Source organism: Gopherus flavomarginatus, chromosome 2, assembly GCF_025201925.1.
Source record: "Gopherus flavomarginatus isolate rGopFla2 chromosome 2, rGopFla2.mat.asm, whole genome shotgun sequence".
Lineage (NCBI taxonomy): Eukaryota > Metazoa > Chordata > Testudines > Testudinidae > Gopherus > Gopherus flavomarginatus.
Window position 1 is genome coordinate 227,827,108 of NC_066618.1, and position 22,367 is coordinate 227,849,474.

At 42.4% G+C, this 22,367-nt stretch overlaps 1 protein-coding gene across 1 annotated transcript in view; it reads right to left on the reverse strand.

Moving 5' to 3' along the window:
• PXDNL (peroxidasin like) overlaps positions 1–22,367 on the reverse strand; it is a 304,433-nt gene that overhangs the window by 111,634 nt on the left and 170,432 nt on the right. Inside the window, 2 exon segments of the mRNA XM_050941930.1 lie at positions 8,337–8,454; positions 16,470–16,639. Coding sequence (XP_050797887.1) covers positions 8,337–8,454; positions 16,470–16,639 — 288 coding nt within the window.

A 22,367-nucleotide genomic window follows, 5' to 3' on the forward strand; every position in this document is an offset into this window, starting at 1 on the left:
CCGGTCTTGTGAGGTATGCCAAAGAGTGGGAAAGCCTCAAGACCAGGTCAAGGCCCCTCTCCAGCCACTCCCCATAATTGAGGTCCCATTTCAGCGAGTAGCTGTGGATATTCTGGGCCCTTTCCCAAAAAAGACGCCCAGAGGAAAGCAGTACGTACTGACTTTAGTGGACTTTGCTACCCGATGGCCAGAAGCAGTCGCTCTAGGCAACACCAGGGCTAACACTGTGTGCCTGGCCCTAACAGACATCTTTGCCAGGGTAGGTTGGCCCTCTGACATCCTTACAGATTCAGGGTCTAATTTCCTGGCAGGGACCATGGAAAAACTGTGGGAAACTCATGGGGTGAATCACTTGGTTGCCACCCCGTACCACCATCAAACCAATGGCCTGGTGGAAAGGTTCAATGGAACTTTGGGGGCCATGATACGAAAATTCATCAACGAATTCTCCAATAATTGGGACCTAGTGTTGCAGCAGTTGCTGTTTGCCTACAGGGCTGTACCACATCCCAGTTTAGGGTTTTCACCATTTGAACTTGTGTATGGTCACGAGGTTAAGGGGCCATTACAGTTGGTGAAGCAGCAATGGGAGGGGTTTACGCCTTCTCCAGGAACTAACATTCTGGATTTTGTAAGCAACCTACAAAGCACCCTCCGACACTCTTTAGCCCTTGCTAGAGAGAACCTAAAGGATGCTCAAGAAGAGCAAAAGGCCTGGTATGACAGACATGCCAGAGAACGTTCCTTCAAGGTAGGAGACCAGGTTATGGTCTTGAAGGCGCAACAGGCCCATAAGATGGAAGCATCATGGGAAGGGCCATTCACGGTCCAAGAGCGCCTGGGAGCTGTAAACTACCTCATAGCATTTCCCAATTCCTCACTAAAGCCTAAAGTGTACCATGTTAATTCTCTCAAGCCTTTCTATTCCAGAGACTTACAGGTTTGTCAGTTTACAGTCCAGGGAGATGATGCTGAGTGGCCTGACGGTGTCTACTACGACGGGAAAAAAGACGGTGGCGTGGAAGAGGTGAACCTCTCAACCACCCTGGAACGTCTGCAGCGGCGACAAATCAAGGAGCTGTGCACTAGCTTCGCCCCATTGTTCTCAGCCACCCCAGGACGGACTGAACGGGCATACCACTCCATTGATACAGGTAATGCTCACCCAATCAGAACCCCACCCTACCGAGTGTCTCCTCATGCCCAAGCTGCTATAGAACGGGAGATCCAGAACATGCTACAGATGGGTATAATCCGCTCATCTACCAGTGCATGGGCATCTCCAGTGGTTCTGGTACCCAAACCAGATGGGGAAATACGCTTTTGCGTGGACTACCGTAAGCTAAATGCTGTAACTCGTCCGGACAACTATCCAATGCCACGCACGGATGAGCTATTGGAAAAGTTGGGACGTGCCCAGTTCATCTCTACAATAGACTTAACCAAGGGGTACTGGCAAGTACCGCTAGATGAACCTGCCAAGGAGAGGTCAGCATTCGTCACCCATGCGGGGGTGTATGAATTCAATGTCCTTCCTTTCGGCCTTCGAAATGCACCCGCCACCTTCCAGAGGCTGGTAGATGGTCTACTAGCTGGACTGGGAGAATTTGCAGTTGCCTACCTCGATGATGTGGCCATTTTTTCAGACTCCTGGCCCGAACACCTACTACACCTGGAAAAGGTCTTTGAGCGCATCAGGCAGGCCGGACTAACTGTTAAGGCCAAAAAGTGTCAAATAGGCCAAAACAGAGTGACTTACCTGGGGCACCAGGTGGGTCGAGGAACCATAAACCCCCTACAGGCCAAGGTGGATGCTATCCAAAAGTGGCCTGTCCCACGGTCCAAGAAGCAGGTCCAATCCTTCTTAGGCTTGGCCGGATACTACAGGCGATTTGTACCACACTACAGCCAAATCGCTGCCCCACTGACCGACCTGACCAAAAAGACCCAGCCAAATGCAGTTAAGTGGACTGATGAGTGTCAAAAGGCCTTTACCCAATTTAAGGCAACGCTCATGTCTGACCCTGTGCTCAGGGCCCCGGACTTTGACAAGCCATTCCTAGCAACCACGGATGCATCTGAGCGTGGTATAGGCGCAGTGCTCATGCAGGAAGCAACAGATCACAACTTCCATCCTGTCGTGTTTCTCAGCAAGAAACTGTCTGAGAGGGAAAGTCACTGGTCAGTCAGTGAAAAGGAATACTATGCCATTGTGTACGCCCTGGAAAAGCTACGCCCATATGTTTGGGGACGGCAGTTCCAACTACAAACTGACCATGCTGCACTAAAGTGGCTTCATACTGCCAAGGGGAACAACAAGAAACTTCTTCGTTGGAGTTTAGCTCTCCAAGATTTTGATTTTGAAATTCAGCACATCACAGGAGCTTCTAACAAAGTAGCTGATGCACTCTCCCGTGAGAGTTTCCCAGAATTCAGTAGTTAAAAAGTGTTCTTAAAATGTAGAAGTCTGTTAGTTATATACTTAGGGGTATATGTAAAGGTGCATGTGTTGTATTAATCTGTTTATTTTAAAGTTCTAGAAGGAAATCGCCGCCAGTGAGCTTCCCCACTGTCTGCAATTTGGGGGGCGTGTCATAAACAGATAGCTAAGGGTTAATGTCTCTTCCACCTGAAGCACCTGACCAGAGGACCAATCAGGAAACCGGATTTTTTCAACTCTGGGTGGAGGGAGTTTGTGTCTGAGTCTTTTGTCTGTCTGCCTGCTTTCTCTGAGCTTTGGAGAAGCAGTTTCTACTTTCTAGTCTTCTGTTTCTAAGTGTAAGGACAAAGAGATCAAATAGTAAGTTATATGGTTTCTTTTCTTTGGTATTTGCATGAATATAAGTGCTGGAGTGCTTTGATTTGTATTCTTTTTGAATAAGGCTGTTTATTCAATATTCTTTTAAGCAATTGACCCTGTATTGTATCATCTTAATACAGAGAGACCATTGGTATGTATTTTTCTTTCTTTTTTTATATAAAAAGCTTTCTTTTAAGACCTGTTGGAGTTTTTCTTTACTTCAGGGAAATTGAGTCTGTACTCACCAGGGAATTGGTGGGAGGAAGAAATCGGGGAGATCTGTGTGTTGGATTGCTAGCCTGATTTTGCATTCCCTCTGGGGGAATAGAAAAGTACTTTTGTTTCCAGGACTGGGAACAGAGAGGGGGGAAGGGAAAAAGGATTATTTCCCTTTGTTGTGAGACTCAAGGGATTTGGGTCTTGGGGTCCCCAGGGAAGGTTTTTCAGAGGGACCAGAGTGCCCCAAAACACTCTAATTTTTTGGGTGGTGGCAGCAAGTACCAGGTCCAAGCTGGTAACTAAGCTTGGAGGTTTTCATGCTAACCCCCATATTTTGGACGCTAAGGTCCAAATCTGGGACTAAGGTTATGATAATCTCCCCCTTCTTACCCCGTGCTCAGAAACAGTTTTGGAGTTAAAGTGAGAAACACGCTGCTTCCAGTAATAGTAGACATGGGTTGGGGGGGGGTGAAGGGAGTGAGAAGTGGGAGGCACTCATGTTTGGAAATACTTTCGACATCCCCCACTCCCATTCCTTTAGGAAGATGGTACAGCCTGCTGAAGAATTAACCCTTTGTTCCAAGAAAGATGAGGGTATGCTGGGGACCTTAAGCCAGGGGATCAGCTGCTGACCCTCCCCATGCCTCTCCCCTCACTCCCCAAATTTGAAGTAGTCCTTGCTGCTGACTGGCCCCTTGCTCCCTTCTCAGTCAGCAGCTCTTTGACTGTCCGCTGAGAGGAAAGGGACAGTAGACAGGGACTGTGAGTCTTCTCTAGGGTATGCGTCTTGGTGTGAGGTATTTGTCCATTGCACCCCAGAAATCACTCACTGACTTGGCTTATATTTATGAAGAGGGACACCAGGGAGTAGAAACTCACTTTTTCGGAAGGCTTTTGAGGCATGTATATATTTTGAGATACTGGTGAAAGAACTATATTACATTTGAGTAAGATTAAGGCTGCTGTGAAGGAATATGCAGGTCTTTATAACTGAGAAGAACAACATTTGTTTATTATATGGGCAGTGATGTTATTAACTATTCATGCTTTTCCTTTTTTAGCTCTTGTTTTTGTAAATGTTGTGACAGGCAGCCATATGGTTGTTACTTATCAACCTTTGTTTTGCAAATGAAATAGTTTTTGCTTTAGTTTCTTGTTTTATGTTTTTTCCTCTTGTGTAGGTATACACAAACACTTACTGATTTTTTTAATAGCTGGGATGCATGCACCACCAGATTATTAAATTAAAGGTCTGAAAGAAATTAACCAATCTAGTAAGAGTCTAGCTTCATTCAGACCTGAATTCAGAAAAGCACTTACAGCACGTAAGTGTTCTTAATTTTGAACATATTGTTCTATTGGATTTAAGTACGTGTTCAAAGTTAAGCACATGCTTCAGTGATGTCCTGAACAGAGATGGACTAAGCACGTACTCAAATGCTTTTCTAAAAAGAAACCTCAGTGTGCACTTGGCAAAGAATACAAAATCATGAAATAGAATACACAGCACAGCCTACCTTCATTCCAAACAGGGGAAAGATGTTTGATGGGGTATGTAAACTCAGAAGGGGTTAAGGAGCAGTTATGGGCCAGGTAGCTCCACCCCACTGCACCTGCAGAGCCTGCTCCAGCTGGAGGAGGAGTTTAAAAGAGAGCCAGACAGCGGAGGAGGAGACATCTATCTTGGGAGCTCCTGAGCAAGGGTGCAGCATTACTCCTGGCTGGAGGCGCGAAGGCTGCAAGTGGCAGGGAGGGACTAGCCTTTCCCTAGGACTAGGCAACTCTTCATTCTGTCTTCTGGTGGATCATTTGCAAGGCTTTTGACCACACACTGGACTGGAAAGGGAAGTGGTAGGAAGCAGTTGAGGGAAGCAGCCTGGAAGCACCCCTCAGTATTTGATATTGCTGCCTCTCGTAGGGCCCTGGGCTGAAACCCAGTGGAGAGGGAGAGCCTGGGCTCACTACCAACCCACCTCTTGCAAAGGGAGCAAAAACCCTTTTCTCTTGAAGAAAAGGTGGATAGAAACATTGCAAGCACTGAGGATAGGGCGTACACCTCACAGTAGCCTGCACCTGGGCTGAGACTCTTTTGTAGGGGATGTCAGACTTGTAAGCAGGGTCCGAATGAGCTCTCCACTGACATCTATTGATGAGCCAGAGGGAAAGACTTCCCGGAGCAGATCATGTTTGCACAGACATGCCTACTCTGCCTAGGTGCACAGCAGATGGAGCTGCTTTGCCAAAATGATCAGTTTTGGCTGGTTTGGGATTACAAGTTACTCTTGTATTTGAAAGCATGGGTAATGAAATGTTGTTATCCTCACTGTATGAGTAAAGGGCAGCAGAACTGTGCTCAGCATGCCTGGATTGAGGGGGTCACCCTAAACTGAATCTCACCTGCTAAGCAGGGATTCAGGATGTCAAAGCCCAGTGAAGAGGAGAGTGGGTGGGGACAGGAATCTGCCCAAAGAGTCCTAGATGCCGTTGGACCTGCTCTTCTCCATCATTTAATGGCAGAGCTGACTGGACTCAACTGAGAGTAATTGTTTCTGGCAGGTGATTCCTAGAGCTGACATCACTGGTGAGCAGGTCTAGGGGCTAAGCATTAGACCCTGTGTGGGGACAGTGAAAGATAACACAGAGACTGCACTGGCTGTGAGGTTCCCTTCTACCTACTGAAATCACAGAGATGGGTTCAGAGACAGAATCTCAGAACACAACGTTGTGGAGCAACAAGCAGCGGCAGCAGGGAAGCAATGGCCAGTGGTGGTAGAGAAACAGCAGCAGCTGTGAGCCAGTTGCAGAGGCAGCAGCTGAGGCATTGCTCGACATCCCCCCAGGGGTGGGAGGTGAACCCCATGAACACACTATTGAACTCTTCACTAACAGAGGACCACCAACTGTGAGTGAGGTGCAGCAGAGGGAGAGGGGAGCGATGTTTTAAAGGGGCATTTGTTCATCTCACTTTCCCACCAGTAAGTGAGAAACTGAAGCAAAGGACACTGTCTAATGCACTGTGGCGTCAGGTTTGCTTTTGAATGCGGCTGCAGTGTTTTCCCAAACTAATGCTTGGTTCCTTTTCCTTTTGAATAAAAGTTCTTTTGTTATACACAGACTCAGTGCTTGTGAGTGGGGAAGTATTGCCTCTGAGGCGCACCTCGGCAAGGTGTTAAGTTTTCCCACATTAGTGGATGAGGCTATTGTTTTGTATTGTTAAGAGGAACCCCAAAACACTGAAGCCAGACCTTGTTGCTGCAACTCCACCTGACAGAAGGGTTACAGACTTCTATATATTTGGTAAGACTGTTACTTATGCCTCCCCGGAAGGGGATTGGCTCCACTGGTGAACTTGCCAAAAGGCCTAGTCATTGTCTACCAGAAGAGCACTGCACTGGAACAACCACCAGCAGGGGACACAAGAGATGGAATGAGGCATGAGCCAGGTACCTAACCAGAATGTGGTACCACCAGTAGGTACAGCCTGTCATGGCATGCTAAAAATCATGGAAAATTAATTGATCTGGCTGAACATTTTCTGACAGAACAGTTTTCTCTCTGAAAATGTTGATTCAAGGAAACAAACATTTCACAGAAATATATCACTTCAGTCAAAATCTTCATCAGGAAATTATTGAAACATTTCATTTCAATAAGGATAAAATCTTTTCTGTCTAATTTTATCACTGAGTTTTATATTAGAATATAAGTTTTAAGACAACATAAAAATAAGTTTTAAACAAAGGTCAAAATGATAAAATAGAAATGTTTAGATAACAATTAAATGAAATATTTTGGAGTATTTTATTTTGCAAAATACCATTTTCACTTTTTGTTCCAATTTGCCATGAAACCAAATTTTGAAATCTCAGAATTTCCCACAGAATGAAAATTCAATTTTTCAACTAGCTCTCCAAATTAACTGACAGACTGAAGAGAAGGACTCATGTTCTTAGCCAATGCCCATTAGACTCAGCAATAAAACCTCCTAGACAAGTCACTTAATCATTCTGAGCTTCAGTTAGACCATCTTAAAAATGTGTCTCAATGTTTTCATATTACATAGCATTTTTTTCATCTGTAGGTCTCAGAGCACTCTGGGTAAGTAAGCATGATTACTCTGATTTTGCAGTTAGCTTCACTAAGTACAGATATATGAAGCAATTTCCATGAGGCATTATGGTCTACTGCAGGGGTGGCCAACCTGTGGCTCCAGAGCCACATGTGGCTCTTCAGAGGTTAATATGTGACTCCTTGTATAGGCACCGACTCTGGGACTAGAGCTACAGGTGTCAACTTTTGAATGGGCCGGGAGGTACTCACTGCTCAACCTCTGGCTCTGCCACAGGCCCTGCCCCTACTCTATCCCTTCCTGTCCCCTCCCCCGAGCCTGCCATGCCCTCACTCCTTCCTCCACCCTCCAGAGCCTCCTGCACAGCATGAAACAGTTGATCGGGTGGTGTGGGGAGGGATGCGGAAGCTGCTGATTGGCGGGACGCACTGGGAGTGGGCCGGGGGGGTGGAGCTGCTGACATGTTACTGTGGTTTTTTGGCAATGTACGTTGGTAAATTCTGGCTCCTTCTCAGGCTCAGGTTGGCCACCCCTGGTCTAGTGGATAACACATAGATCAAGTGCCTCAAGTTATGGCTACACTGCAACTGGGACAACACACATGGGGATACCTGAGCTAGCTTTGACTGAGCTAGCTTGCCAAAAAATAACAATGTCATACAATAACATAGGCAGTAGCACAGGCTAGCCACCTGAATACATAGGTAAAGTCCTGAGTGGGCTCGTACTTGAAGACAAGCCTGTACCACCAGCCCTGCTGTTGTTGCTACTGGAATATGTGCTGCCTCAGCTCCCAGTTGCAGTGTAGACCTACCTTTAGAGATTAGAGTTCTATTTATGGCTCTCACAAGCATCCTATGTCACCTCTGGCAAATCATTGCAACTTTCTGTTCCTCAGCTACCTCATCTGGAAAATGAACCTATGCACATTGCACCTAAGGCATGGGGGAGTTCTGATGGAAAATGCAAGGGAGGAGGCATTTTAAAGGATCCTGGAGTTCCCTGTCATTTTTAAAAATAGAGGTCAGTGAAGAAAGTATTAAAAAATAACTTTTTTCCTCCATGAGTTTAATTGAAAATGAATTGTGTAGAATTTTCATAACCAGTCTTCTACAGAGTGACTTAGATTAGAAAACACACACACACACACACACACTCTAGATTGCTAGTCCACAAATCCAGGTGTTAATAATAATTAGCATTTGAAAATAGATTGGTATACATGTGCAATGATTGGTTAAGATTTACTTGTTATGTATTCAAATTATCTTGGGTTTAGGATTTCCTTCTGCTTTGCAAGTAAAGTAGACAGTATTCCCTGGGGTAACATCTGCATCCTATGGCTCAGAAGTAATACGAGGTTTCTCTGTGAGAAGAAGGAATGGGTAAGAACAAAAGTGACACCAAAAAGTTTACAGCTGACTTTTGGACGGAAAACATAATTTTTCAACATGATTTAAAATGTGACTAGAGGTTTTGTTGGGAAAATGACAGCGTACATTAAGTACCTGCTCTTGAAATCAGATTTGCTGTTGGTAAATAATTAATATAATTTGTTTGTTTAAACTTTAACTTCTGTCTATTAAGTGTAAATTATCTTTAGAAATTTAAAAGATGCTGTTTTTTCTAAAATACTCCACAACATTTGCATCCAGGATCCTATAATGCAAGTGATGTAATGTAATGATCCTTTTTTTAAGTTCACTGCTAAAGGCAAGATGCAATAATAGTTGTGAGAAAAGTGACATTTCTGATCATAATCTCCTCAGGACTGATTTCTTGTATGGTACTGAGTATTTTCTTTCAACTCCACAAAAAAGATAAATACATTAAAAAAACCCAGTAAAACACATAAAATATTTATAAACAGGATGACACTGAAAAATGTCTATTGGACTGAGCAGAACTTTTGAGACTATCAGTATTTCCCATTTTAATAAAAAAGAATCTTTCATATACTGGTAGAATCTTTCAAAATGGAAAAGAAAAAAAAAACCTTTAAAATGTGACCACTGTATTTTCAAGCAATTTATATAATCATACTCGTATATTATTCAGTATTAGGATCTAAGATCGGGTTAGTCTATTTTCCTATTTTGGTGAATCTATTTATGTATGTTCTTGTTTATATAGTCTGTAAAATCAAAACCTTTTTTAGTTACTTTAGAAGAGAAAGTGCTTCAAGTTTAGGAAGAAAATGTACCAGTACACATACTAGAACTAGGTCAGGAATTTTCTGTCAGAAAATGCCCTTTTTGCATAATCAAAATTTGTTCTGGAACAAATTCATTTTTCCATGGGGAAATCCAAATGTCAGCTCCTCAGCTGTCTGGAAGGGTCTTGTTAATTTCACTTTCTGCAGTCTGCTGGCAAGCTCAAAAAAATCAGTTTCAGTTCTCCCAAAATGATTTTTTTCTGAAAATTCCTTCCTGTGCAAAAATTTGCAGTTTTGACTTTTTGTCATGATTTGGATGATTTTTATTTCAGAAACACACAAGATTGATCATGGGACGGGATTTAAGTTTCTAATCATATCTATAGTACACAGGTTTATGTCTAAAATAGCAGGACATCATGGGCTCAGGTTACCTGTAGATTATTATACCGGTAGATTTTATATGCACTGTTGGTAACATTTTGCAAGCATTTGCACTAATGTGAACTACTTGCTGATTTAATGTAGTTTACTGATTGTAAAACCTGTACATGAGAATTTTCCTCTTTTAGTATTACAGAAATATATTGGCTAGTACATTACATTGCATTGATGCTTTCAGACATAAGCTTCACAGCCATGAGATAAACATACACATTTTAGTCAATGTAAAGCAGAAAGGGTCTTAAACAGAGTTGTCAAAATTTTTGAACAAAAGCTTGTTCAATTTTTTCAATAAAAAAACTGCCTTCACAAAAAAAGTCGATATTTTTTTTTTAATTAAAGAAAGTGATATCAAAATCTTACATTTATCTAAAACCAGGTTTTTGGAAAATGAAAAGTTACAATGACCATTATGATAGTGTTTTCAATAATGTTCTTTAAAGATTATGAAAAATGTGGTTGTCATAAACAGATAAGTAAGAGTTAATAGACCAAAGTGCTTCATATCTCTTTTGCCTGGAAAGGGTTAACAAGAACAGTGAGCCTGGCTGTCACCTGACCAGAGGACCAATCAGAGGACAGGATACTTTCAAATCTTGAGGGAGGGAAGTTGTGTGTGTGCTGTTAGTTTTTTGGTGGTTGTTCACTTGGGGGGCTCAGAGGGATCAGACGTGCAACCAGGTTTCTCTCCAATCTCTCCGATACAGGCTCTTATAAGTTCAGAATAGTGAGTACTGGGTAGATAAAGGAAGTTAGGCTTATGGTTTTCTTTATTTGCAAATGTGTATTTGGCTGGGAGGAGTACAAATGTGTATTTGGCTGAAAAGATTTTAATTTGTATTTGTATACTTAGGCTGGGAGGGTATTCCCAGTGTCTATAGCTGAAAGACCCTGTAACATATTCCATCTTAAATTTACAAAGAATTTTCACTGTTTTTTCTCTCTTTAATTAAAAGCTTTTCTTGTTTAAGAACCTGATTGTTCTTTTACTCTGGTGAGACCCCAGGGGACTGGGTCTGGATCCACAAGGGAATTGGTAGGGAGAAAGGAGGGAAGGGGGAAGAGAAAGGTTAATTTTCTCTCTGTGTTAGGATTACTTTTTCTCTCAGGGAGAGTCTGGGAGGGGGAGACAGAAGGAGGGGGAAAGGTGAATTTTCCTCTCTGTTTTAAGATTCAAGGAGTTTGAATCACAGTGACCTTCCAGGGTAACCCAGGGAGGGGAAGCCTGGGAGAGGCAACGGTGAGGGAAAGGGTTTACTTTCCTTGTGTTACGATCCAGAGGGTCTGGGTCTTGGGGGTCCCCGGGCGAGGTTTTGGGGGGACCAGAGTATACCAGGCACTGGAATTCCTGGTTGGTGGCAGTGCTAGAGGTTCTAAGTTGGTAATTAAGCTTAGAGGAATTCATGCTGGTACCCCATCTTTTGGACGCTAAGGTTCGGAGTGGGGAATTATACCATGACAGTGGTAAAAACCAAAATGATGTCCATTCCAAACCTTTCAGAATGAAAACAATTTTAAAGTATTTCCCAAAACTAGTTTTTCATTCAGCTTCATTTTGTAGTAAAATACCTAGTAGTTGACACTGGTATTATATTAACCAGCCTGTCAATGTAAAGTAGTCATTATCCTACCACAGACATTTTGTAGAAAACTTTCATTGGCTTAACACGGATTCTATTAGAGTATGATAGTTGGATATAGCCTAGAAAGGCTGTAGTTAAGACTGACACTATATTGGCACTAAATTAATGAATATGTACAGTCTGGTTCACCGTAGAACAAAACTCCATAAAATATAATATTGTCATGTTCATTTCCCTCTGGCTGTGATATTTGCTTCCATGACACCCTGTGATATTCACAATTATAGAAGATCTCTCTCTCTCTCTCTCTCTCTGAATTACATGTTTCAGTGCACGCAAAGGAGGTGGAGGATGGAAGAATGCGCTTTGGAAGCAGAAATTTTAATTAACATTTTAATATCCTGAAATAGTAAGTACCTTAAAACTCCCATAATAAAACTGGGATGTCTGGTCACCTTAATCTACCAAAAAAGCACACAGAAGTAATGGGCATTAAATTAGACTACAATGCTAATCACTTAACATTTTACATTAATTTAATTTGGATATAATTGAGTTTTTGATTAAAGGTTTCAGAATCCTCCATTTATCAATTAAAATCTAGAAGTGACAGATGTTCAGACAGATGTTACAACTTTAACAGTAAATTTTCTGTCGCTTTCTCTGTTGCCTATAATCCTTCCATTCATTTTTTTTATCTCTTAATCACATCTTTTCAGCCACATATACAAAGACAGACTCCCAAACTAACCTAGACAAATACATCTTAAATACATCTAACTATACTATCTTTTAAATTCAAAATCAATAAATCTAGTTATCTTAGTATCCATACACTCAAAGAGCACCCTAGAGGAACCATAGAGTTGAGATGGGTCATTCAGATTCTGCCTTCTATTAAGAGTTACAGAGAGACCATTCCGAGGGACATAAGAACACAGTACTCATGGAGGAATTCTGCACCATTGCATGCACGCAGAATTCATGTCCCCAGTAAATTTCTTTGCTTCCCCACAGAAAAATGACTGACAGGGAAGCAAAGGGAAGCTGCAAGAGCAGTCACAGACCCCTCCCCAGCAGTACAGGCATATAGTTTTGGGCAACTGGAGCAGCCAGCGGAGTGGTAAATCACAGTGGTGGAGGATGGCTGGAGACATCCCAGCCAGTGGCTCCTATCCTGTGCTGGACTCAGCTCCTCTTCCCCTGCAAGGAGCATCTGGGGCCAGGTCAGATCCACCCCCAGAAACCTCCCCTGATGGCAGGAAGATCTGCACCACCCCATCCCCCAATTCCTGACTCCATCACTCCACAGCCGTGGAGGAGCGCTCACTGTATGGGGAGCTGCTCCCCTATCTTCTCAACCGCCATGCATCTGAACCTCCTCCCACACACAGATCACTTTGCCTCCTCTCCCTTACCGTACCCAGAACCCAACCCTGCCAAATCTCACCCTATGCATCTGGAGCCCCACCCCTGCACCCAGACCACTCCCATTGAGCCCCCCACACTCAATCCCCCACTCCACTGAACCCAATCAGCTGCACCTGGGCCCTCATCCCACCAAGCCCTGCTTGCTCAGCACCCAGACCCCCACTTTTCTGAGCCCCAACCACCTTCACCTGGACCCCACTGCAGAGTCAGACTCCCCCTACACCCAGAAACCCCCAGACAGCCCCTGTGCATCTAGATGTCCCCCAGAACCCGATACTGAGCCACCCACACTCAGATTGCCTCATACAAAGCCCTGGATTCCCCCCCACATTAAGCCCCTCCATACTTGGATCTTGTCGGGCAGAGCCTGCTCGCCCCACATCTAGATTAGGGAGCAGGAATGGGCATGCATGCAAGACTTGGTCCCTCTTGCTTGCTATCTTGGTGTGCCTGGAATAGAGGGGCAGGGCCCAAGGTGTTTCTGGGGCAGACCTGGCCCTTGCACTGTGTCTGGGTTGGACTCACTGCTGAGTTCATGTCCTGGGAGTTGGGCTGCAGGGTGATCCTCCCACCTCCATGCAGCCAGTGGCCCATGCTCCCCAGTGCCATGTTGGAGACCCCACATTTATTTATTGACAAAGTTTGCAGAATTTTAAAATTGTGCATACAAATTTTATTTTTTGGTGCAGAAATCCCTCAGGAGTTACACAGGAATTATCATATCTGAACAGAGTAGTGGTTCCTTATCTGGTAGCCTGAATCAGACAGCAATCAGTACCAGATGCTTGGGAAGGAAATGCAAGGAGCCCTGTAACGAACAACAATGAAATAAACTGCCCATAAAGGAAGCTACTTCCTAACCACAGACAGCTGACTTTTCTCTGAGGCTTGGTATTCTTGGAACAATGGAGTAACTAAGGTCCCCAATATTATCAGTAATTACTATTTCAGAATTGCCCAGGCATCGAGGCCTTTTAGAAAACTAGAGGGCTAAGAGAATTTAAAAAAAAAAAATCAAAGTGTAATGGGCTAGATTTCTTCAATTGTTTGAAGAAACAGAGTTACTGCAACCTTTCACAAGAATGGTGTTGCAACCAGCAACTTTCCCTTTTTCTATGTCTGTGAATGAATGCATTAAAAACATATTAAATTAATATTGAACACTGATATGTTTGATGTGCCAGATACAGCAGTAAAATGGGGAAACTTGATAGAATGTAATTTTCTAATTAAAATATGTGTAAAAGGGAAGTCAACTAAGTGATACAGCTCTGGGCAAGATACTATAAAAACTTTAAGGATAGGGTTTACCTCATGGGCAATCTGGTTCGGTGTTTATTTTAATTAGTTAGGAGTGTTAATCAGATCCTGGGGCTAATATAATTTATTGGGAAATAGATGCCTATTATAGATCAATTGGGAAGGAGACGTGACTAAACTGGCATGTAAGCAATTGACTAAATTGTTTTATGATCTAGCTTTGGATTGTTTTTCTTCTGCATTAGCATTGCCAGAGTTGACAACCAGTTGACACAAGTGAAGATCTATACCAGGGGTCGGCAACCTCTGGCACATGGCTCACCAAGCCGGTTTGTTTACCTGCCGCGTCGGCAAGTTCGGCGGATCGCAGCTCCCACTGGCCGTGGTTCGCCGCTCCAGACCAATGGGGGCTGCAGGAAGTGGCACAGGCTGAGGGATGTGCTGGCCACGGCTTCCCGCCACCCTGGAGCAGTGAACCGAACCTGTGGATGCGGCAGGTAAACAAACTGGCTCAGCCCACCGGGGTGCTTACCCTGACAAGCCATGTGCCAGATGTTGCCAAACCCTGATCTATACCGAGGAACTCTTAGTCAAAAATCTAAACAAAGTCAACTTCCCATCATAGTGATTATGTATGTGTTATTTTTACTATGGTTGTGTGATTTAATTCTAAAAAATGGCTATATGCATCAATTTGTTTTAGTTTGTTAGCCAAATCATAGTCTAATATTATTTTTGCCTTATTATATCTTATACTATTAGTTGCTGTTGTTAAGGGTATTTAATAAACTCTATAAAACTACATTCAACCCTCGAGTTCCTTTCTTTAGTTAAACAATCAGGCTTAAAAGAATCCTACAAAAGGTGTACAGGTAATCAGTTAAGTAGCTGTTTAGTGCTTTGTTTTACACTGTCTTTCTTACAACATTTTATTTCTACCAAATGAAACTGTGAGTAAAATGTTACTGATTAATATACAAGTCTAATCCTTTTTTAAAATCCTGTTATTTTGCCTCAGTGATATCTTGTGCAAAGAGTTCCACAGTCTATTTCGTGGCACCTTATAGACTAACAGATTTTTGGAGCATGAGCTTTCATGGGAAGTGGGTATTCACCCACGAAAGCTCATGCTCCAAAACATCTGTTAGTCTATAAGGTGCCACAGGACTCTTTGCTGCTTTTACAGATCCAGACTAACACGGCTACCCCTCTGATACTTGACAGTCTATCTTATATACATTCTGAAAAAATATCTACTTCATTCACCTTAAATCCAATGCCCTTTAATTTCATTGGGTGTTTTCTAGTTCTTGTATTATATTATTAATTATTATTATTATTATAAGTAGGCAGTGCTTTTCTGCCCTTCGTGTTCATATGTGCCAACATGATCAGACAATGGCTCCCCATGCAAATTATTCCTTGTATTACTATGATCAGGTATTATCATGGTGAAGGAGGGAGGAAGAGATGGATGGATAGACAGACAGAACAACACAGAGTGGGGCTTTGGGGGATGCTGGCCTCAGCCAGTATACCAAAAAACATTAATGCTATGCTTGAACTGCATTATTATGCCTATTTGCAAGAAAGGATGAATTCACTCTCTTTCCAGGTATCTTCCAGCATTTGGTTCACACTTAGAAAACAATACCTAGAGAAATTTGTTTATCTGAATTCATTTTAAAACATGAAATGAAACCATGCGTTCAAACTGACATTCCTTGATAGAAAAATACAATCCAAGATATAACTTTCCACAGAGAAATTAAGTATCATCGCAAACTTAACTGTGAAGTCTTTACTGAACATCTCCTCTCTCCACACACAGAGAATTGAAGACCCTGAAAATAATTATTGATGTCCTGTTCTTTACTCATTGTTAATAATCCCATTAAAAGCATTGTGCATATGGAGAGGCAAGTGTATAAATCTTTGCAGAATGGCACCTTACTGTATAAACAATGTTAACTCGGACAGAAATTGATCCTTGGTGTTTTTGAGTGATAACACATGAGAACTTTATTAATTTTCACACACACCATAACAAATATTCCATAATACAACGTACTTCATGCCTTTATATTATAAGTACAGTTTAGATTTCTGTTTTTATAATACTCACTAGTATAGTTGATTTAAAAAAAAATGAAGTTGTAGTAATAAGATTTCACTACAACCTATTCTATAAAATCTTTGCAGAGAAATGCAGAGAAACTATTTCCTGCATGCTAATTATGGAGATGAATATAGTCTAGTTTAGCAGGGTTCTACTTTAAGTTGTATTCTGTGGGGGGAAAAAGTGATCATAATCAAAGACTTCAATAGCTCTTCATTTTAAAGACTTGACTAAACCAAAAGCACCCATATTTTTAAGTGTTTCAATAAATTTTCATGAAAATAAATAAAATTTATTTTCCATAATAAATAAAAATAGATACCTGTAGACTTAAAGCCAGAAGACGAACAATTTTCTCTCCAAAGATGCATGCAGCCAACTTAACTTACCACAGTTGAATTCTTCCACTATTAATAATGCAATAGACCTGCCGTGAAGTTTCTTGGGATATTCACAGGTGGCAGCAGCTTGAGTATTTCCATTTCTGGTATATTCTTTTATTAGTTCAGCCAACCACATTAATTCACAGTCACAAACTAAGGCATTAGAGTCCAAGTGTCTGTGCATACATGAAATAAAAACAACTGTCTAGAATGTACATTAAATGACATGTTACCAACTGGATTATATTTAACATAACTTTTATGTTTTTAATGCTAGTACAGTTCCTTCAAAATAACTAATCTGTGTGTCCACATACATACATGCACACAGTAAAAATCTCTGGCTTGTTACATTTTGCATTTCCTTTCTTCCTGCTTCCCTGCTCAAGATTACAATCTATTCTTCAAAAATGATTTGTCTTCCATATGTTGGCATAAAAAGGTAATCTCAAAACAAGAGTAAACTGCCTTTCAGATCCAGTATAATTCAGCACAGAATGTTAATAGCCACAAGGTGCAAATATCCATTAGAAAATCTGCCTATGTAGAGGAAGGGGTCAGCTATAGCTGTCCCTACTCAGTACACTACAGAGAGAAGTGGATGCATGGATCACTCTCTCTCCACACCAATACACAGTTGCAAGATATAATCTGTTTCCCAGCACTTCAGTGACAAAAGGAATTTATTGTGTAGTGTAGCAGCTGGGTGCAGCAGCATTTCTTGGCAGGGTGTGGGGAGACCCAGGTGTCCTCAGGGACTTCTTACTACACCTTACACCTTGCTCTGGCCCCAGTTTGGCATAGCACTTCAGTAACATGCTTAAGACCATTCCTACTCCACTGGAAGCTTTTGCTGAAGATCCATGAGATTCATGTGTATGTTTAAAACTATGTATGTGGCTTAAATACTTTGCTGGGTCCTCTAGAAATGTGCTTCTACTCCTTCCCAACAGAGATCCACCTCCAGATGACTCATTTTAGTTATAACTAATGGATGCCTTTATTAAAAATAAATAAAATAAAATAAAATAAACAAAAACCTATCTGATTTATCTGTGTGTTGGTTTCACTTATATGACAACCACTTCCTGTTCAATGCTCAAGAATAAGGCTTGGTCCTAAAAGTAACATTAATAATGATGCCACTCAAAAACCTCACACTATTAAAGTCAGAGGCAGCCAGAAATTTGAAAACTAAACTCTTCAGGTCCATTACACTGTCAGAAGACAGGATACTGAGCTGGATAGACTTTTGGTTTGACCCAGTATGGTCATTCCTATAAACTTTAAAAATGACTATGGCTGTTAGTTCAGTCATGACACTGAAATGTGCAGTTGTTTTAGTAATATTTTCATGATGTTTTCTCTGTTTACAAGATAGTATTTGAATGCATGTATACATTTTATGTTGGGTATGTAATATTTCTGGGATTCAATTTTCACAGAATAAAATTGTTAGAGGCACTTTTTTCTTACCCGTACCTTAAAAAAAAAAAAAAATCACCCTTGAAGTAACTATTTGGTTATTAGTGTCAGACTCTTGCCCTTAACCTTCTATCATCACACCATACATTCAGAGCCTGCTACACTGTATTTTAGATTGTTCAACTGCAAGGAATATGTCATGATGATGAGGTCAACTGCTATAACTTGAAGGGAATATTGATTTCCATTTATTTCAGGTGCTTAAATGACTTCCATTATCTGAGTGCCTCCATAACTTTAATCTATTTATCTTCACAACACCTCTGTGAGCTAGAGGAATATTATCTCCAGTTTATAGAAGGGGAGCTGAGATACGGACACTGAGGCTCCTAGGTCACAAAGGAAGTTTGTGGCAGAGTAGGGTATTGAAAGTTGGGCTCCCAAGACTGAGGTTAATGCCCTAACTAATGGAATGTCCTTCTCACCTATCCCAACCCCTACCTCCACAATGACACCACTTGATGTACACTAGTAACTTACTTCAGTATACCAATGTTGCTCAGGGGGTGGAAAATCTTCCCCCGTGAGCAACACAGTTATAACAACCTAACCCCTAGTGTAGACAGTGCTATGTTGATGGGAGAGCTTCTCCTGTCCATATAGCTACCGACTCTTTGTGGGTGGGCAAAGCCCACCCAGCAGCATAGGCAGTGTCTTCACTGAACTGCTACAGTAGCACAGCTGCATCAGTGAAGCTGTGCTGCTATAGCATTAGTATACAAGGGTAGACAAGCCCTCTCTCTCGTCTTTAAGGGATGCTAACATGTTCAGGATGATTATAGTAGCTTAGCCAGTTATTCTACAAAACCATCCCCCCGAAAGCTATTTTTCAAATGGTTCTTTTCAGATTAAAAGGTGGTGCTTTCTGAAGTTAAAAAGATTAAGCCTATAAAGACATTTAAAGTGCCTTTCTGTAACAGTGTGGCCCTTGAGGCTCTCCTCTCTCTCTCTCTGTCATTAGCTGCCCACCAGGAGTAGCCGGCTTACTTGCTTTGCAACTGTTTATTTCTGAGTTTCAGAATTCTGGAATCAAATACAAAACAAAAAAATCGACTAATAGGGATTAGGATTTTTCTGAACCTCAAAAAGACTGAAAAACAACCAAACAAAATATTCCCCTTGAAATGATTTCAATGTTCGCTTTTTTTGATCAATATTGTAAGCTGGCAATTGGCTTTTGTGTAAATGGCACTTTTTGTTCCAAATGCTACAGAGAATAGTCTCACCTCAGTATACGTATATAGTTCCCATTATCACCAAAAGGAATTACACTCACATATTTCAGTGGGAGTTCTGTTGGAGAAGCAGATTTTTGTAGTTCGTGGATTGTATTGTGTAGTGTGTGTGTGTGGGGAGGCTTCTAGGGGCAGTGTGCTGGGAGAGCAGTGGAGCCCTGATTAGGGGGCGGGGCTTACCTGATTAGGGGTCCTATAAAAGTAGCCAGCCAGTCAGGCAGCTGCACAGACAGCTGCAGCAGCACAGGAGCCAGCAAACAGAGCAGTAAACAGGGGAGTTTCAGTGGGAGACTAAGACAGAGGAACTGACAAGCTGATTAAGGGATATGGTGGTGGTCTGGTGCCTGCTGGGGGCTTGTGTTGTTTTGACTACCAGGCTTCAGGTGGGAAGGCCATGACTGATACAGAGGTAGCAGTGAAAGACACAATGAGGATGACTGGATGTGGAAGCTGTGGCATGTACATGATCCTGGAGGGGGCGCCTGAAAAGAGCTTTGTCTGCATGAAGTGCCGCCTGATAGAGCTGATGGAAGAGAAGATCCGAGGACCGGAGATGCAGGTGCAAACTCTGGTTGAGTTTAGACAGGGGTTTGAGCAGATGATGGAGCACAGACACGAGGGGGCTGAAGGGATAAGCTCAGATGTGCAGATGGAAGCAGGCCCAAAGAATTCAGAAGAGAGACTGCTTGGTGAGGAAAGTGGACGGTAGAAGCATGTGACTAAGAGAACCAGGCAGAGGAAAGGACGGGCTAGTGAAGGAGAAATAGAACTCAGGAACAGGTTTGCAGAGTTGGAAAATGAAGAAGGGGCACAGCAGGTGGCTGCTGAAGGAGAGAGGGCAAGGAAAAAGAGAAGAGCTGATAGTCCTGCAAGAGGAGGGGAAGAGTCAATGGAGGCAACACCACATGTGAGCCCCAGGAGGATTGCAAGGGGGAATAGGAATCGAGAGGACTTGCAGCCAGTGGGTGCGGGGGATAGACCGGAGAAGTGCACTGTCACCAGGAAAAGACAGGTCTACGTGATTGGAGACTCCTTACTGAGAAGAGTAGACAGGCCTGTGACTAGAGCTGATCGGGAGAACAGAAGGGTGTGTTGTATGCCGGATGCTAAGATACAGGATGTGGACCTGAGGCTGAAAGGGATACTAGCGGGAGCGGGGAAGAATCCGTTGATTGTCCTTCATGTGGGAACGAATGATACGGCTAGATACTCTCTGGAATATATCAAGGGAGACTATGCCAGACTGGGGAAGACGCTTAAAGAAATCGAGGCTCAGGTGATCTTCAGAGGGATTCTGCTGGTTCCTAGAGAAGGGCGACAAAGATTATGGCGATCAAGAGATGGCTCAGGCAGTGGTGCTATAAGGAGGGCTTTGGGATGCATTTACAGACAGAAGACTGTTCTCTCGGGATGGACTTCACCTGAGCAAGGAGGGAAATAGACTTCTAGGATGGAGGCTCGCCAACCTGATTAAGAGAGCTTTAAACTAGAAATTTGGGGGAGATGTTCGGGAGATCTCCACGCCAGAATTTAACCTTGAGAAGGAAGTAAACAACGTAAGAGGGAATATAGCCATGGACAGAAGAATTGACATAAGGAGGAAGGGTGTTGTAGATGCCAGACTAACAAGTGATGTTGGTGGTAGAACGTCTGTGCCTAACAGGGTACAGAATGTGACTGAAGCCAAACGGCAAAAATTAAGATGTCTGTACACTAACGCGAGGAGCCTAGGGAACAAAATGGAGGAACTAGAGCTACTGGTGCAGGAAGTGAAACCGGATATTATAGGGATAACAGAAACGTGGTGGAATAGTAGTCATGACTGGAGTACGGGTATTGAAAGCTATGTGCTGTTTAGGAAAGACAGAAATAAAGGCAAAGCTGGTGGAGTAGCATTGTACGTCAATGAGGAAGTTAACTGTAAAGAAATAAGAAGTGATGGAATGGACAAGACAGAGTCTGTCTGGGCAAAAATCACACTGGGAAAGAAAGCTACTAGAGCCTCCCCTGAGATAATGCTTGGGGTGTGCTACAGACCGCTGGGATCTGATCTGGAGATGGATATAGACCTCTTTAATGTTTTTAAGGAAGTAAACACTAATGGAAAATGTCTGATCATGGGAGACTTTAACTTCCCAGATATAGACTGGAGGACAAGTGCTAGCAAGAATAGTAGGGCTCAGATTTTTCTGGATGTGATAGCGGATGGATTCCTTCACCAAGTAGTTGAAGAACCAACAAGAGGGGATGCCATTTTAGATTTGGTTTTGGTGAGCAGTGAGGACCTCATAGAAGAAATGGTTGTAGGGGACAACCTTGGTTCGAGTGATCATGAGCTAATTCAGTTCAAACTAGATGGAAGGATAAACAAAAATAGATCTGGGACTAGGGTTTTTGATTTCAAAAGTGCTAACTTTAAAGAATTAAGGAAATTAGTTAGGGAAGTGGATTGGACTGAAGAACTTGTGGATCTAAATGCGGAAGAGGCTTGGAATTATTTTAAGTCGCAGCTGCAGAAACTATCGGAAGCTTGCATCCCAAGAAAGGGGAAAAAAAACCATAGGCAGGACTTGTAGACCAAGCTGGATGAGCAAGCATCTCAGGGAGGTGATTAAGAAAAAGCAGAAAGCCTACAGGGAGTGGAAGAAGGGTGGGATTAGCAAGGAAAGCTATCTTAGTGAGGTCAGAACATGTAGGGATAAAGTGAGAAAGGCTAAAAGCCAAGTAGAGTTGAACCTTGCAAAGGGAATTAAAACCAATAGTAAAAAGTTCTATAGCCATATAAATAAGAAGAAAACAAAGAAAGAAGAAGTGGGACCGCTACACACTGAGGATGGAAAGGAGGTTAAGGATAACCTAGGCATGGCCCAATATCTAAATAAGTACTTTGCCTCAGTCTTTAATAAGGCTAATGGGGAGCTTAGGGGTAATGGAAGAATGACAAACGGGAATGAGGATATGGAAGTGGATATTACCACATCTGAGGTAGAAGCCATACTTAAACAGCTTAATGGGACAAAATCGGAGGGCCCAGACAATCTTCATCCGAGAATATTATAGGAACTGGCGCATGAAATTGCAAGCCCGTTAGCAAAAAATTTTAATGAATCAGTAAACTCAGGGGTTGTACCGTATGACTGGAGAATTGCTAACGTAGTTCCTATCTTTAAGAAAGGGAGAAAGA